Below are 14,777 nucleotides of genomic sequence, written 5' to 3'. Positions count from 1 at the left end.
CTGTAATCTAAAGTTTTATCAAGGAAAACACAACCTGGCTATGCATTCTGATGTATCTGTAAAGGTCTGCTGCTTGGTGCGGCACAGAAAGTTTAAGATTGTCACATTCCTTTCCATTAGATTTCCTACTTCAAACATTACTGCTGACCACACACACCTTTATATCTCTTACAAGCATCAGTTTGGAGAAGATGATCCTGTTCCACTTTCTATACATGCTTGGAAGCCTTCTCCCTGCTTTTGTCAACCATCTAGGATGACTGTATCCAAAGAGAAATTATTCAAGTCTTTACAAAGAGACTTGATTAATTTTTTTACTTCGGAACTCACGTGGACTTTCTAGAAAGCAGCCAAGGGGCCTTGCACATTGTTTACTGCCCAGAAGCCAAGCAGGAAACGTTGCCTGGCCTGGAAGTGTCTGAGCTGCACTCCTGCTCCTCTTGGAGCATTTTGGATTTGACCAAATATGGATGCTTTTGAAAACACAGACTTCCTCCCCCTCCTGCGCTCAGGTCAGAGAAGCTACTCGCGCTGCCTGTCCAGCTGTTGGGTTTCCTCTGCTTTTGCTCATTTTTCCAAGGAGTGCTTGGGAGGCTTGGCTATTTCCCAGTAGCCAAGAAGATCTGGAAACACCCATTACTTTCAAACATTCACTTCGGTGATCTCTCTCTCTCCAAAGAGCCGAGACAATGAAACGGAAAGGTTCGGTATTTCAGAAGAAAAGCAGCCGTGAAAGAAGCGGGGGAGGAAACTGCCGTTTACAGGTTAAGTCACCCATGCCGCTTAAGCATCTGTCTCGTTTCCGCGGCTCCCCCCGAAGCGGCGAGGTGCCGGCGCAGCCCCCTCCACCGGCGCCGCTCGCTTCAGGGCCGCAGGGGTTTATTTTCGGGGCCTTCGGCGGCGTGCCCAGCCGAGGCCGAGGGCAGCCGGGGCGGGGGGGGAAACCCCGGTCGCCTTTCCCGGGGAACTGAGCAGCCTCTCCGTCAGGAGGGGAGCGCTCGCCAGCCTTCCTCGGACAAGACTCGCCGCCCCCTGAGGAGAGGAACACCCACGCGGTTGCAGGCCTTCCCCCCCGGGCACTCACCGCACCAGCTCGGCGCAGTACTGCACCTCTCCTCCGGGCGCCGAGCGGCTCCAGCCCGCCGCCGCCCTCCCGCCGCCGAGCCCCGGCCACGGCAGCCCGCCGCGGGCGCCCGCTGCCCTTGCCAGGCGGTGGCAGGGCCTCGGCCGCGGCCCGCCCCGCGCCATGGCGGCGGCCGCCATGCTGCCCACCGCTCCTCCTCCCCTCCCCTCCTCTCCTGTCAGTCAGCCCGGCCCCGCGGGGCCAGTCCGATGTAAGTGCTTAACGGAGAAGGTACCGGTAGGTGGCACCCGAGAACGGGCGGGTTCGTCCCGGGGTTTTGCGGGAGGCGGACGGCGTTTAGTTGTCCTGCAAATGGCGTCCGTCGCGCCGCCTTTGCCTCAGTTTCCCCCGGCTCCTGAGGCGGGCACTGTCGGCGGCGGTTCGAGGTGAATTCCCGCGCTCCCTGGGAAACCAGGCACTTCGGTTTTTAAACCCGGTGCCCAAAACGCTGAGGAAACCGAGCTGTAAAAATCTAGCTGTGGGCAGTGTGGCCTCGGAGGTGTACGGGAGCGGCTGTGGGACTGGGGGAAAGCCCCAGGGCCGGTTTGCTGTATGGGGGAGCGGAGCAGAGCAGTTCTGCCTGGGCAGCGAAGCTGACCCCAAGGCTCAGTCGTAGGTAAAATGTGTGGTTTAAGTTTTGCAACAGAGGCCCTATTTCCCCCTCTTGGCTGGGAGAGGGACGACTCATTACCGTACAGGCTGGCTGGAGTTTATTTAGAGATGGAACAGTCCTGTTAGTCCTGTAGTCATGGACAGAGTAGCAGTGCTCCCTCAAAGTTTGGCCTATATGGGGATGAGCCAGCAAATTCATACAAAAGTGCCGCCATGCTCAAGAGCAGTTGCATCTTAAAACTACACCAACCCACCCTATTAGTAACTAGCCCAGCCTAGTTATTACTAGAAACAACAGCAGTCTGGCTTTTCTTTCTATCCCCAGCCTTGCCATCTTCTTCACTGGTGCCAGCTTTGACCTCCATGTTATAGTAGAGTGAGTTGATTCCGGGAGTTAAACCAGCAGAAACCCATCCACTGCTCACTTTTTGTTTTCCTGAGTTTGTTTTCTGCCAGTTTTGTGCCTTAAATCAGTTCACTGCGTGGTCAGCTGAGCGTCAGCGCCAGCACGGGGCATTAGCATGAGCAAGGGGCTGTGGGCTGAAGAGAGGGTAGGACCTCCCGGACTGTGGACAGTAATACATATGTTCATTAGCTTAGCTGTAAAGTGAAGCCACACAGTAAATACAGAGAGAGTTTTGAGTGGGCAGCGACTTTCAAGTCACAAGGCATATGTTTGGAAATGAGAACAAGCCTTTATTTTGTGTCACAGAAACGAGAAAAAGGAGGTTAGGGATCTCACTTAAGCATTACTTATTATATTGATTAGTGGCTTTTGTGGGTTTATCCTGAGCCTTTCTTCTCCCCTTCCCTCGTCTCTAAAGTTCTCTTTGTCTTGAAACTCTGGACCTTGTTTTAAACCCTTGCTATGCCTTGAGCAGGATTTATTGTTTGTCAGGGCACCCAAAGGAGGTCATTTAGCTTTGGGTGGAGGCTGAAACTGCTGTTGTTTAAGTTTTCGGAGGGAACCCCTAGATAAATGAATCCAGCTCTTTCAGCTGCTGCCAATTCCTGGCAGAAGGGTTACATAAACATACTCTAAACCTCAAGGGTATTATAAATAAATCTTATAAAATATTAACTTTTGTTAATCTCTGAATGAACCAAAATGGTGCTAAACTGATTTAAACCCTTAGTAAGAAAAGAATAAACCAGGTGTCGTATAAAAAACAATAATCCTGACCTCTTTCTCCATGTGCTGACATTTGTTTCTTATTGTTCTGTACCTTTACTGTTCTCATTAAATTACTTTTTTTTTCTTTAAACAAATATTTCACGTCTTGTATAGTTATTGAAAAGCTTCTTCAAGTCTGTATAGATTCTAGTAAGTTAGCCTTTTGTGCTGCCAGCGCAGTGGGTGTAATGATTTGGCTTAGTGTTTTAGTGAGTTTTTAAGACTGTATATGAAAATTTGAGCTTAGTAGGGGACATCTACAAACTTTTTTTAATGATCTCATTCTGCTAAAGAGCACGTTTCATCACCTTTTCCAAGATTTCTCTCAGAAGCTGAAAGATGATTGGCTGTCTCTCTGATGCATACTTCTTACTGAAGTATTTTGTCCCTCTGACTCCCCAGATAAAACTCTGAAATGCTTAGGCAACAATGCTAGTGACAGCAATGGCTGGTTTAGGTAGAGATAATTCAGTTATTGCTCTAACCTGGAACTTCTGGGGAAAAAAACAAGTTTTGTGCCAGGAAATATCAATCAGCTGTAGCCGACCCTTGTTAAAAGAACATCCAGATATTATTTGTCAACTTATAAATGAGAAAAAGAGACACTCAGCAGTCCCATGATGGCCAAACAGAGCCTGAAGTTTAGGAGATCTACATATATTCACATGCTTGTACCCCCAAAATTCTTCATGCAGAGGAGAATGGGGGAGAGAGACCCGCCTCAGAACATCCAATGACTGGAGGCTGAGGCATTCACTGGGATACGGGAGACTGGCACTGGGATCCCTCATCTGTAGCGATGAGAGCAGAAATATGAACAGTGATCTGACAGGTCTGTTCTGTACGTTCACATGGGCAAGGATGTATTCTCCCTTTCCCTCATTTTCCGCTTCTGAATAATCCTGGATTCATTCCGTTATCAGAGTTAAGGAAAAATCTGTGTGTAGTAACAATAGTGTTTCCTGTCCAGTTCCATGCGACAGTGAACAGGCGTATGCAGTTATTTTTACCTGGACTACTAACAACATTCAACCAAAAATCTTTGTTTAAAGGAGTACACTAGGAAAACATGTCTAACTGGAGCAATTTCAGTCCTGGCCACAGAGTAATACATTAATGCATGTAGTAACAAGCACTGGGCCACTTTAAAACGCAGTTTTCCCATTTTCTATGGTTTAAACATCTAAGTCTTTAATTACAAAGTAGATGGAAAGTTCCAAAAGGCTCTTGCTGTAAAGGATTTTCATCTTTGTTGCTGCTGCATTTGTTTATTTTTTGTAGGTTTGTCTGTAGGTAAATTGCTTGTAAACTTTCATTTATTTGTTACCATTGTGCTCTCTCACTCCCCAGTTTCAAGCACAAATAGAGGTTGTAAAAGGTGCTATGAAGTGGGAAACAAAAGTCTCAGTGATTTGTGAAGGATGAGGACCACTGTATGCTTCCTTGGCTGTGGGCTGCTGGACTGAGCTGCAGTGACTGTCCTTCAGAAGGAAAGGAAACAGCAATTTTTCCTTATCCACCAGCACCTTTTCCAACCGTGGGCATACTCCACTGCACTCAATAGGAATTGCTGCTCATCTGATATTCTCAAGTCTCCTGTGGTTTTACCTGAGATTCAGTTTTACTCCCATGAAACGGATGGATCTGTCAACGCACATTACATACACCATCAAATGAAGGCCAGATATTACCAACTTTCAATTACTCCTGATTCAGACTGCAGACTTGTAAGTGAAACAGTGGGTATTCAGGTCATGCAACTTATTGTTGCATGACACCTTTTGATACCTATCTTTTGTTAGGATAGTCTCTTATCTCTTTTTAGCCAGTGGATTAAAATAGGACTTTTACAGAGACTAATTCAGAATAAGGACATAGCTTTAGCATTCAGATCATGCTAATTAACCTTAGTCTCTCTACTGGTTGTAGGTTACTGACCCTCTCTGACCAGGAACCTCTCCACAGCTGTGCCACATTCTTTGAACACACAAACACATAGCAGCAGAATTTGGGGCCGGGTTTTCAAGGGCTTAGCGCATCCTAACTGCTCAGCTTCCACTTTGACATCGAAATAAGACCTTCAGAATTAAGAAGCCTTTGTGATTAACAAGTTTGAAAATCCTTTTGAAAATCCCTTTGAAAATCCTGCTCTCTGTGGGGACAGTGCACTCTCTTCAGAATTTTGTCTCTAGTTTTTCAAGAGCCATCCTAAAACCTCCATACTGTCATGAGAAGAGATGACTTACCTGGCTGCCCTTGCGCAGAAGCACAGGCCCACGCAAACAGTTCAGTTCCATGCTGTTGCCTGGGGTGGCAGCATACAGTATCAGATGCAAATACAGTGAGTATTTGAATGGAATTCACAAAGTGTATGCTTTTAAGATAAAGTAGAGCCAAGTCCTTCTGCTGCTACTTTGGATGCAAATGTATTTGTAATGAACTCTTGTTTTTGTATGTATCCCTTATCTTGCACCTGTTGTCATCTTTGTTGTAAAAAGCTTAGGGGTGAGCTTGCCAAATGATCCGCCCCATCTGTGTTACCTGGATAAACAGTCTTAGCAAGAAACATGCAAACTGAAAAGCCACAAGTTCTTGACAGACAGGTACCAGCGCTTTTTCTCTGGCTAGCAAGGACAAGGTCTTTGTGTTCTTTCAACAAGTTGCCAACCTTTTCTTGTTTGGAATTTTTGTGAAGTTATTGGGAGGGAGATGAGAGAGAGAGGAAGCTGGGGGTGTGCAAACTCGGTTTTGGCATGCAGGTGAAGTCAACTGCAAATATAATAAGGATTTCAATGGAACCCACCAAGTAAATGTTTTTTTACCAGAGTCAAAATAGAGCTAAATGTTGTGTCTGCTGTGTTGGGGGCAGGTGTAATTGTTGTGAACCCTGCTCCTTTTTGTATCTTTTTTTTTTGGAACCCTGCAAGCTAGAGTAGCACTCAGAAGAAAGGAAGGTGAATAATGGGAAACTGCATCACTAGGACTTGGCCCTGACAAGTCTGGAAAGAAGTGACAGCAGATATAGCAAGGTGAGAGAGCCCTCAAGCATTTCAGCAGAGAGGCAACAGTAGGAGGGAACAACTTGTTCCAGAACCTTATCATGTTCTACTGAGATCTCTAAATTTTCCTATGTTTTCTTTTTTTTAGGAACTTACAGGAGGGAGCTTTTTTGAGTAATTAAAGCACAAGGCTGGCAGCTTGGCTTCTGAAGTCCTGTCATTCACTTCCTGTGGCAACACATGTACTGTCTGCGATGGTTACATCTGAGAGCGGCTGTAACTTCACAGTCCCTGGGGCAAGTAATTTTAACTGACTTGCATCCTTAGTGTTCACATCTCAAGGCCTTTTGGGTGCACAGGACACATCACTACTACATATTAGCGGGGACACAGGATGGTATGAGACCTGTCCCACTGTGGAAACATCCGCAGGCCTGTTTCCAGCTTTGCTACCTGAGACAGAGGGGATGAGTGAGACCAGCAGCACTCACTGTCGCTGGGTATGGACTGCTCCCTCTTCTGCCATTAATCCTCTGCCTTGCGCTCCCTGTGCAGGCATGCTGGTGCTTGCTGCTTTTGTGTGTTAAAGAGAGGTAAAGGGTAGAACTCAGCATCATGAGTGCCCTGTCCTAGACCTTGAGCTGTAAGGGAGTTTGCCCAATGCCATTTCACCAAAACAAGAGGCAGAAGTAGGACCCACGTTCCTTTTGCTGCCTGCCACATGGGGTCTATATCACCAAGAACTAGGAAGGGTACCGCACCCTGATCTGCCTGAGCCTTGTCAGTCAATGAGGATAATTCATAAACTGGTTACCCTGGCAGAGTCCAAGGTGACAGCATCTTTTGGCACTTGGGTACATTCCACCAGACACAAGCCAGGAACTTCTGCTGTCTTCTGCTGTTTAAAAAACTGGTGGCATGAGGGGATGCCTCTTCATTATGGTCAATTCAGCCTGACCCCTGACCTGTCCAGGAACTTTAACCAGGCTCCAGACTCTTGCAGGGTTGAGTGTGCTGCCAGGCAGCTGAGCAAAAAAACATTACAGATTTTCTGGCAGTGCTACAGCATCCCAGGCACCCTTGCTGCCTCTAAGGCCCTTTTAACAGCTTGTAAAAGGGCTCAGAGAAAACTTTCTGTGCAGAACAGGCACTCCTGGGGTGTTGCAGGCCAGGCAGTGTGCCAGTCGCTGGGGATGAGACAATGCTTTGGGAAGCTCACCTGTAACCAACAGCTGGCAGCAACGTGTCCAAAAGTTACAGAGCTGCAAGGACACAGACACGTATTCATGCCACCTTGACTTTTGCTCTCTGCCTCCCAGTGGCAGCTTCCTTCCCTGCTCATGGTATGAAACCAGCCTCTTCTCTCTCCTTCCTTCATCCCAGCCCCTCATGGCAGGTGCCAGGCAGTCCCAGTGAGGGCAGGCTGTGCAGTCAGCTGCTTAGCAGGAGAATGCCCCAAACCCTGCAAGCTTCTTTTTGAAAAAAGTTTCTTTTTGAAACCCATTGTGCAAGAGTGCAAGGCTGCCAACCCAACTGAAATATCTTTAAATATTTGATGATTTTATACAGTACAGACTATAAGGAATGATTGTAGGGACAGGACTGCAGAATACAGTGTAGAGACACGCATGTAGGCTCCTGAGACACTGCAGCACTTGTTCTATTTATGCTCATTTTTAAATGATTGTTGAGAGGATACAGGGTTTTCTGGCGTTGGTCCCTGAGGTAAGGGATGATGATGTGCAAGAGATGCTATGACAGCTGGCTCTACCAAGATAATGGCACCTACAGCCATGTGCAGAAACAGGATCTTGGGTGCCTGTATTTTTCCTGACAAAATCTTGAGCACTCACAGCTCCTCAGATCAGCAAGCAGGGCCTGAATGTCCAGTCAAATTGCTTTCTTCCTAGTCTTTACTTTAGGCAATAATGTCCCCTTCTTAGACTCAGCCCGGTTCCTCAGAGGTCACACAGAGTGCTTCCACCCTGTCACACTGCTCTGCTCCATCTCACATTGGGATCCTACTCTTTCAACTGTCCACATGAGCATTCGTGTTTGCATGTTCTCCCCTTATGTGACAAAAGGAAGCCCAAGCACAGGGTAGAGAATAGCTCTAGTTGGCTCTGCTTTGAGCAGGGGGGGTAGACTAGGTGATCTAGAGGCACATTCCAGCCTCTGAACAGAATCCACTGATTCTGTCATTCTGTGACTGTGAAAAATGTAAATGATAGTACCAGTCATCACTAGATTGACAGAAAGTACTTGAGGATCCTTGGGCAGAATATATACAATGTAGTAGAAACCGAAAGTACTGAAGAAGCCTGCAAAGGAAACAAGGAAGCTGACCTTTTGGCTGTGAACACCCAAATAACTGAAGTAACTTATGAAGTGCTTCAGGGAAGTGGACAGATAGTAAAACATCCATGTAGCCCGGGAATAATGCCAAATTTATTTTCAAGGGTTTGGGGGTTTTTTTCTTTCCATCCCCTGGCCCTGAGCATGTGAGGAAGCTGCAAAGCAGAGCCATCACAGGTAGGGAAACTTCACATTGTTCAGTAGTTAGCATCCTTGCTCGTTTACAGATGGCGTTGCCTCTTCTCAAAGAGAATCTCTCCCAACTCTGCCTGGCCGAAGTGATTTGCCATATCTGGGGGGCCTAGAACAGGGGACACACTTGGGCAGGAACTGGGATGATCTTCTGCAGAGAACTTCAGGGCACAAACATACATAGGATTTGTAATACTGAAATCTGCAGTGGTAGGTAGAAACATTCTCCCCCAAAACTGCCCCTTATCAGCCAACCATAATAACTAGCTAAGTACAGCAGTTGCTGGAAAAATGAGATGCCTAGCTACTGCCCTGCTTTTCACTTCCCCCCATTTTTCTGGTGACGTGGGATCTCAAAGTATTTCTAAAACACCTTTTAAAAACCAACTGTTTTCAAATCCACAAACAGTCCAGAGTTCAGCTCTGAGCATTATAAATGGTCATGCTAATTAAATGCAGCTAAAATAGTGAAAAGAGTTGCAGGGCAGACGAGATCAATGACAAAACACCGTTAGAGAGCACAGAAGGGGAAAAAGTGCTGATGTAGAAACGTGATTTATGGCAATTCTCTGGTTGCTGAAACAGAAGAATTATTGAGAATGTTAAGGAGGAAGGAGCTTTAGGTTGGAAGACTGACAACTGAAAACCATGGGGAAGTAATCCTTTCTGCATCAGTATGGCAAAGCTTCAGTTCTGGGAGGCAGGTCAATGTAGGTCAACACTTGCACTGGAAATGCTAAGCTAGGGAACTTCTCTGGTCGCCTCCTTCCCCCACGTTGCCTCCTCCCCACCCTTTCTTTGACAAAGGGAAGCCAGTGCATTTTGGTGTTGTGATTTCATGTACTGAGCATTCAGCTCCACAGTCTTATTCCTAAGAAAAACTTGAGTGCTAGGCAGCCTGATGCAAAGATAAAATAAGTTACTCTGAGTACGGTGATTCTTATTTTAGTCTAGAGTTAGCAAGTTATTAAATGTGGCTGGCATTGGGATTTGGCATCTGTGAGTGTAGGGGGTCCTTTTCTCACCTTTTGTCCTATACAGGCCATTATCATCTTTTAACATAAAAACATTTCAAGATCAATCTCATACACATACACAGCTGTGAGTTACTCACACACAACTGTGAGTTACTTTGTGGCCCGCCCAGCGGCTGCACTAAAAATAAAGCAAGAAGAAACTTTTATTCAAAGTGCTGTTTTTACACTTTCCTATAATCTGAAAACATTGTGTGAAAAGACCGTCACTCCATGGTCTACACAATAAGTAATATTCCAGCTTGATCTGTAATTCCATTGCAACACAGGATGAGAATCTGGGAAGAGTAAGCATGTTGATTTTTGAAACTTTTAAATTTCTTTTGGATGAATGGAATTACATATTTGAACAATCATACTGTTATGTTTGGACAGTTATATTATTTCATGACCATCACAGGATGTAATTAGACATAGTTGTCTCACTTTAAAGATACCATTTTCTTTGTTTCAGGAGGTTTCAGCCAACAATTATTGCAATTGGATGGCATTTCAATAGCCGGCCTCTAGCAAACTCCTATGATGAGTCACAGCATCGGCAAAACATGGCAAGTGTGGTGGTGTAATGTCATGTAACAGCAAGTCGGTGTCTTCTGCTAATATTTTAATGACAACCCTCTCAAGTAGACCAAGTTTTCAGAAAGTGTTTGTTATTCACACATAATGATCTGGGTTGCAAACACACCCTTGGAGGATAGAACTAATAAAATAAGCAGCTAGTTAGTACAAACTTCATTTAATTTTATTGTGTGGAAAGAAGCATAATTTTCTCACATGAGAAAGGCACTGCTGTTGTCTGGAAAGTTTCCATATGGCCCTGCAGCTTTCAGATTGCTCCAGTCAAAAGTGTCAATCAGAAGTTTGCTGCACTTTCACTGTTGTTGACTTGTACATCTATAAGTATTTCACAGATTGGCTTTATTTGAAAAGCAGTGTATAGCTGTAAAGTATTAGTCATTAATCTGGCATCATTTAGCTGCAAAGTATTAATCGTTAATCTGGCATCATTACGTGCTGGGTTTGCATTCTAATTTCCTTTGTCTTGATTGTAAAATAATGTTATTGCAAACAAAATGCAAGCTCACTTTTTGTTTCCTCTGTTCCAGAAGTGCATTTCAGAAGCCACCGTTGTGCTCCTTTCCATCAGAGAAGCAAGCAAACCTGCCCAGCTCAGCGAGCCACTGCACTGCTTCCTGCTCGCCATGACTAATGCAATTACACCAGAAGGAATTTTAAAATAATTTCGTTAGCATTTGGAGCATAAGGTTCATCTTCAGCCAGACCTCAGACCATGCTTTCCACAGCGTTTGGATCACTGAAATACTCTTATATAAGCCTAATTGACACAATTAGAAGAATGACTCCTTACAGATGTGTGTTGCTGTAGCAACCTGAGGGGAAGGCAGCCTAAGTGCCCTCCATCTTTAGCAAAATAATATTAATCATAATAGGTAGAAGCACTTTATTCTTTTTATAAGGCACTTGCTCAGGAGCCAAGTGCCTTAGCATGTTGCAACAAGGATCACCATAATGGAGTTGAAATTATTTGAAGGCAAGCTAAAATTCTCTCAGTAATAACCAAAATTACATGGAGACAGAAACATAACCAAATGTTGCCCAAATCTCCCAGGATATAGGCAGGAGGATTAGCTGTTCAAGGCTTTGATTCTGCCACCATAGGAACACTGAGGGAAGAAAAACACCAAAGGCATCCAAGGAAGCAGGAGGAGGCCCAAATTGCTGAGCTTGTCTCAGGTTTATCCTACCAAAGGGCCCAGTCATCCATTGAGAGCACTGTGGGCAGACTTTAAATCCACCTGCCACCTCCTTTGTGTCAGAGCGCAGTGGATGTGGATACGTATGCAAGTGTCAATGGGTGCCAGCAGCGTGCTGAAATGGTAACAGGTCTCCTGCTTCCTCTGTGGCACACCAGAGTGGGAACAGCTGCTCTGCAGAGTGAATCCAAATGGGTTTGTTTCTGACTCCATCTTGCCTGTCCTGGTAAACTTGCACATTTCATCCAAACAGCATGGTCTCTTTGAATTGTCAAAGGGGCCATGTGAATTACCTGAGACTCATGACTTAGAACTTATTTTCATGAAATCTTTTGATTTGAAGCCAATGATAAGTATTTTGACTGGTATGACTGTCGCTTCAAAGTTACTATTTTAACCAACACCATTTTAAACTTTGTCTTGATGTCTTTGCAACTTGAACAGTCACATTGTGTCGCTACGGAGTACAAGAAAAACCTGAAACCAGTGCTGACTGGGACTGAGTAATAGGATTTCCATCTCCAAGATGAAGAAGCATGAATAAACAAGCAAGTCTGAAAAAAAACAAACACTCATCTTTTGGATGATCATGGAAAATACAGATGAAAAGGGATCTCAAGAAGTCATCTATATCATCCCACTCTCTACAGATGGATGAATTTTATCTCTGTCATTCCTGACTAAGTTTTATCTGATATCTCTTCTTAAAAAGATTTACAATCCCCGGGCAATCTAGCTTAATGCATCACTAGCCTTATTTTTAGAAAGTTTTTCCTAATGTCTAACCAAAGTCTATTTCTGCTGCAATGGAATGTCTTATTAATCTGCAATATCTTTATTTTTGAAGACTGCTCTCATATTTCTGTCAGGTTTCTCTTTACTAGAGCCAGCACCCCTTATTTCTCCATTCTTCCCATGTTAAGTAGTGTTTTTCTAGAGGTCTGATCACAGACATTGCTCTCCTCTGTAGCCTGATGAGTGTTATATCTCTCCCAAGTATGGTGCCGCAAGCCAGGCTCACTGAGCGCCAGCTGAGCTTTGCCAATCCTGAGAAAAGTGGAAGAGTTACTTTGCATATTTTATAGCCTCTATTTGTACTTATATCTCTCAGTATGTAGTTTGCATTTTTTGAGAGAGTATGCAACCTCCAGAATATTTCTGCAGGGCTGCTCCCTACTAGTTTGCTCCTCAGTCTGGGTTTTTGCAGTGGATTGTTCTTGACCAGACATAAAATCTTGGATTTCCTATTCTTAAATAGCATCTTATTTTTCTTCACTAACAATCCCAGCTATGTAGTTAAGTAATGTGACATTGCTCAGTCGAATATTGAGCTTACATTTCTTCCAATTTACTTTCAATTTTTTTAAACTTTATCACGCTGTTTTGTGCCTGGGATCTATAAACCTTCAGCTTTGCTCTAATTGTAGTTCCAGAGCCCAGGTACAGTATGTTCATGTGCAGCCTGCACTTGGCCCCTGCACTTATCCTATTCCAGGTACAGTGGTACGATTATAGCTGTTTGACCTGTTGCACCATTGGAAGCTCAGCTTGTGCTGATAATAGTGCAGTTATGTTTACTGTCCTTGCAGCTCTGGCAATTACATCTCATTACACCACCTTAATTATTCAGGCACTGACATTTGAGTGATAATATGTCTAAAATTCAGGCACAGAGAAAAAGAGTTCTTTCAACTGCAGCATCTTTTATTTAGCTCTTCTCTTGAACTGCCTGTTTTCTCACAACGCATTCCTCACGCTGTCACAACCAGTCATGATGTTTTTCCAAAAACCCTGGAAGACATTCTAAAGCCCTGCTTCTGCCAGGAATTTTTTTATAAAAAACTTTTCTAATAATTAAGCACTTTCACCACAGCAGGATGAAAGGTGAATTTTTAAAATACATCAGGTAACATGTTTTGAGGCACTGGCACAGGTGAGGCAAATGGCTTTTAGCACATCAGCTGTTGGCATTGAGCCCTGGGGGATACCAGGAGCTTGCAGACTGAGGGCATCACTGTCAAGTTGTCACATTCTGTCACACTGCCACTCATAGCCAAGAAAGTGCCATTTTGGTGTATATGTTTAAGAACCGAAGCATACTAACTTACTTTCTTTAGGTTTTGGACCTCACGCTAGCTGAACCATCAGCTGGAAGAATACCCCAGATGCAGCTCTACTCTACCTTATCCAAGAACCTTTCCAAAAACCTATGGCTATTTGAAAAGTTCTTAGACAGCCTATAGTAAAAAGGGTTAAGTGCAAACAACTCTCTTGCATCATCCTGGTGGAGTGCCTGACTACCTGACCACATCCGACGTATGAGGAACTTAGGCAGAGTTATGTAGTCTGCCAAAAGCCACGCAACAGGTTAACAACTAAATCTGGAGCTACAGGTCTCTTGCTGTAATGGCTGGACAAGACGATCTTGCCGGCAAGTTTTACTGAAACCTTTACTGTCATCTGGGGAGTTAGAGTGTTATGCAGGGAAGCTGTACCTTGCTGTGAACACCAACTTTTCCAGACTGGAAGGGCATGTGGCAGGATCTGTCTCTTGCCTGGAGGCTTCATTAGCACAAATCTTGCAGAGACTGAGACCTCATTAATTTGTTATTGCGCAGAGCCAGTTTTAAAATGCTATCTGAAAAGAGCTCTTCAGATGACTGTAATACCATATTCTGAGTTGCAGCGATTCAGTATGCAGCAATGGTGCTTGCACCTGGCTTCTATGAAATGCTTAGCTCAACAGACAAGACCTCCCACGCTATTTATTCATTCAGCAGAGCTCAGCTGGCACAGCATGCTGGCGTTCATTGTGTCTGACCTAAGCAAGAAAGGGAACCTGTCAATAAGTGCTTGGGATCCCAAGTCAATTCCTCCATGAGTAAACTACATATACCTACATATATACTGCAATATACTGTATAAATTATTCATGAAATACACAGAGACACACATATACATTTGTATATATACCATGCTAAAATTAGGTTTGAACATGCCAGCTGAGGACGTTGTGAAGTATTGATTGTCTTTGTTACCAATGCAGTGCCTGAGACCTGGGAGCAGGAAAGGTCACATCTTTTTTATCCACCGTGACCACCTCAGGCTCCATTGTAATAGTCATTATTTGATCTTCTCTCAGAAGTACTTGGCCTTTTTTTTAATCTATTTGGGCTTGTCTGAGCAATGTTGAGAAATGTTGGGCTCAGTATTTGCAAGAAACATCCATGGCTGAAAAGAATAACAACGCAGAATCATGGTGTGTGGCTTTGTACCCTGCAAAGACTAAGAGATCTTTCAAAAATAATGGTAATTTGCAATTGGATGGAGCCTTACAGTTGAAATCCAAGCACATGATGTGATTCATATTACTTGGTGCTAAACTGATGTTGCTAATTCTTTTGTAACTCGTCACAACAGAACAAAGATAGTGCTCACTATTTTAGGAAGCATATGAATCAGTGGGAGAGCAGAAAGGAAACAAATGGATTGCTGGTGAGACTAAAAATGCCT

The 14,777-nt window shown here is 44.4% G+C and overlaps 1 protein-coding gene and 1 long non-coding RNA gene across 7 annotated transcripts in view; one reads left to right on the top strand and one right to left on the bottom strand.

The window, feature by feature from the left end:
* NDUFAF6 (NADH:ubiquinone oxidoreductase complex assembly factor 6) overlaps positions 1-1,303 on the bottom strand; it is a 29,573-nt gene extending 28,270 nt beyond the window's left edge. The window contains exon 1 of one of the 5 annotated variants that reach the window (XM_075023637.1): positions 1,085-1,303. In XM_075023637.1, coding sequence (XP_074879738.1) covers positions 1,085-1,263 — 179 coding nt within the window. In that variant the 5' untranslated portion in view covers positions 1,264-1,303. The remainder of the gene's footprint in view (positions 1-1,084) is intronic. The other 4 variants (XM_075023638.1, XM_075023639.1, XM_075023640.1 and 1 more) reach the window with 4 other exon arrangements.
* LOC142029189 (uncharacterized) lies at positions 117-14,378 on the top strand. 2 transcript variants are annotated; one of them, XR_012649861.1, is made up of 4 exons: positions 117-764; positions 6,057-6,204; positions 9,944-10,037; positions 10,596-14,378. It is a non-coding gene; the product is annotated as an uncharacterized LOC142029189 (long non-coding RNA). The 2 variants fall into 2 exon arrangements; XR_012649862.1 differs by lacking the exon at positions 117-764 and adding an exon at positions 5,638-5,938.
* The last annotated feature ends 399 nt before the right edge of the window (positions 14,379-14,777 follow it).

Source organism: Buteo buteo, chromosome 3, assembly GCF_964188355.1.
Source record: "Buteo buteo chromosome 3, bButBut1.hap1.1, whole genome shotgun sequence".
Classification (NCBI taxonomy): Eukaryota; Metazoa; Chordata; class Aves; order Accipitriformes; family Accipitridae; genus Buteo; species Buteo buteo.
This window is presented reverse-complemented; position numbering and strand designations above follow the sequence as displayed.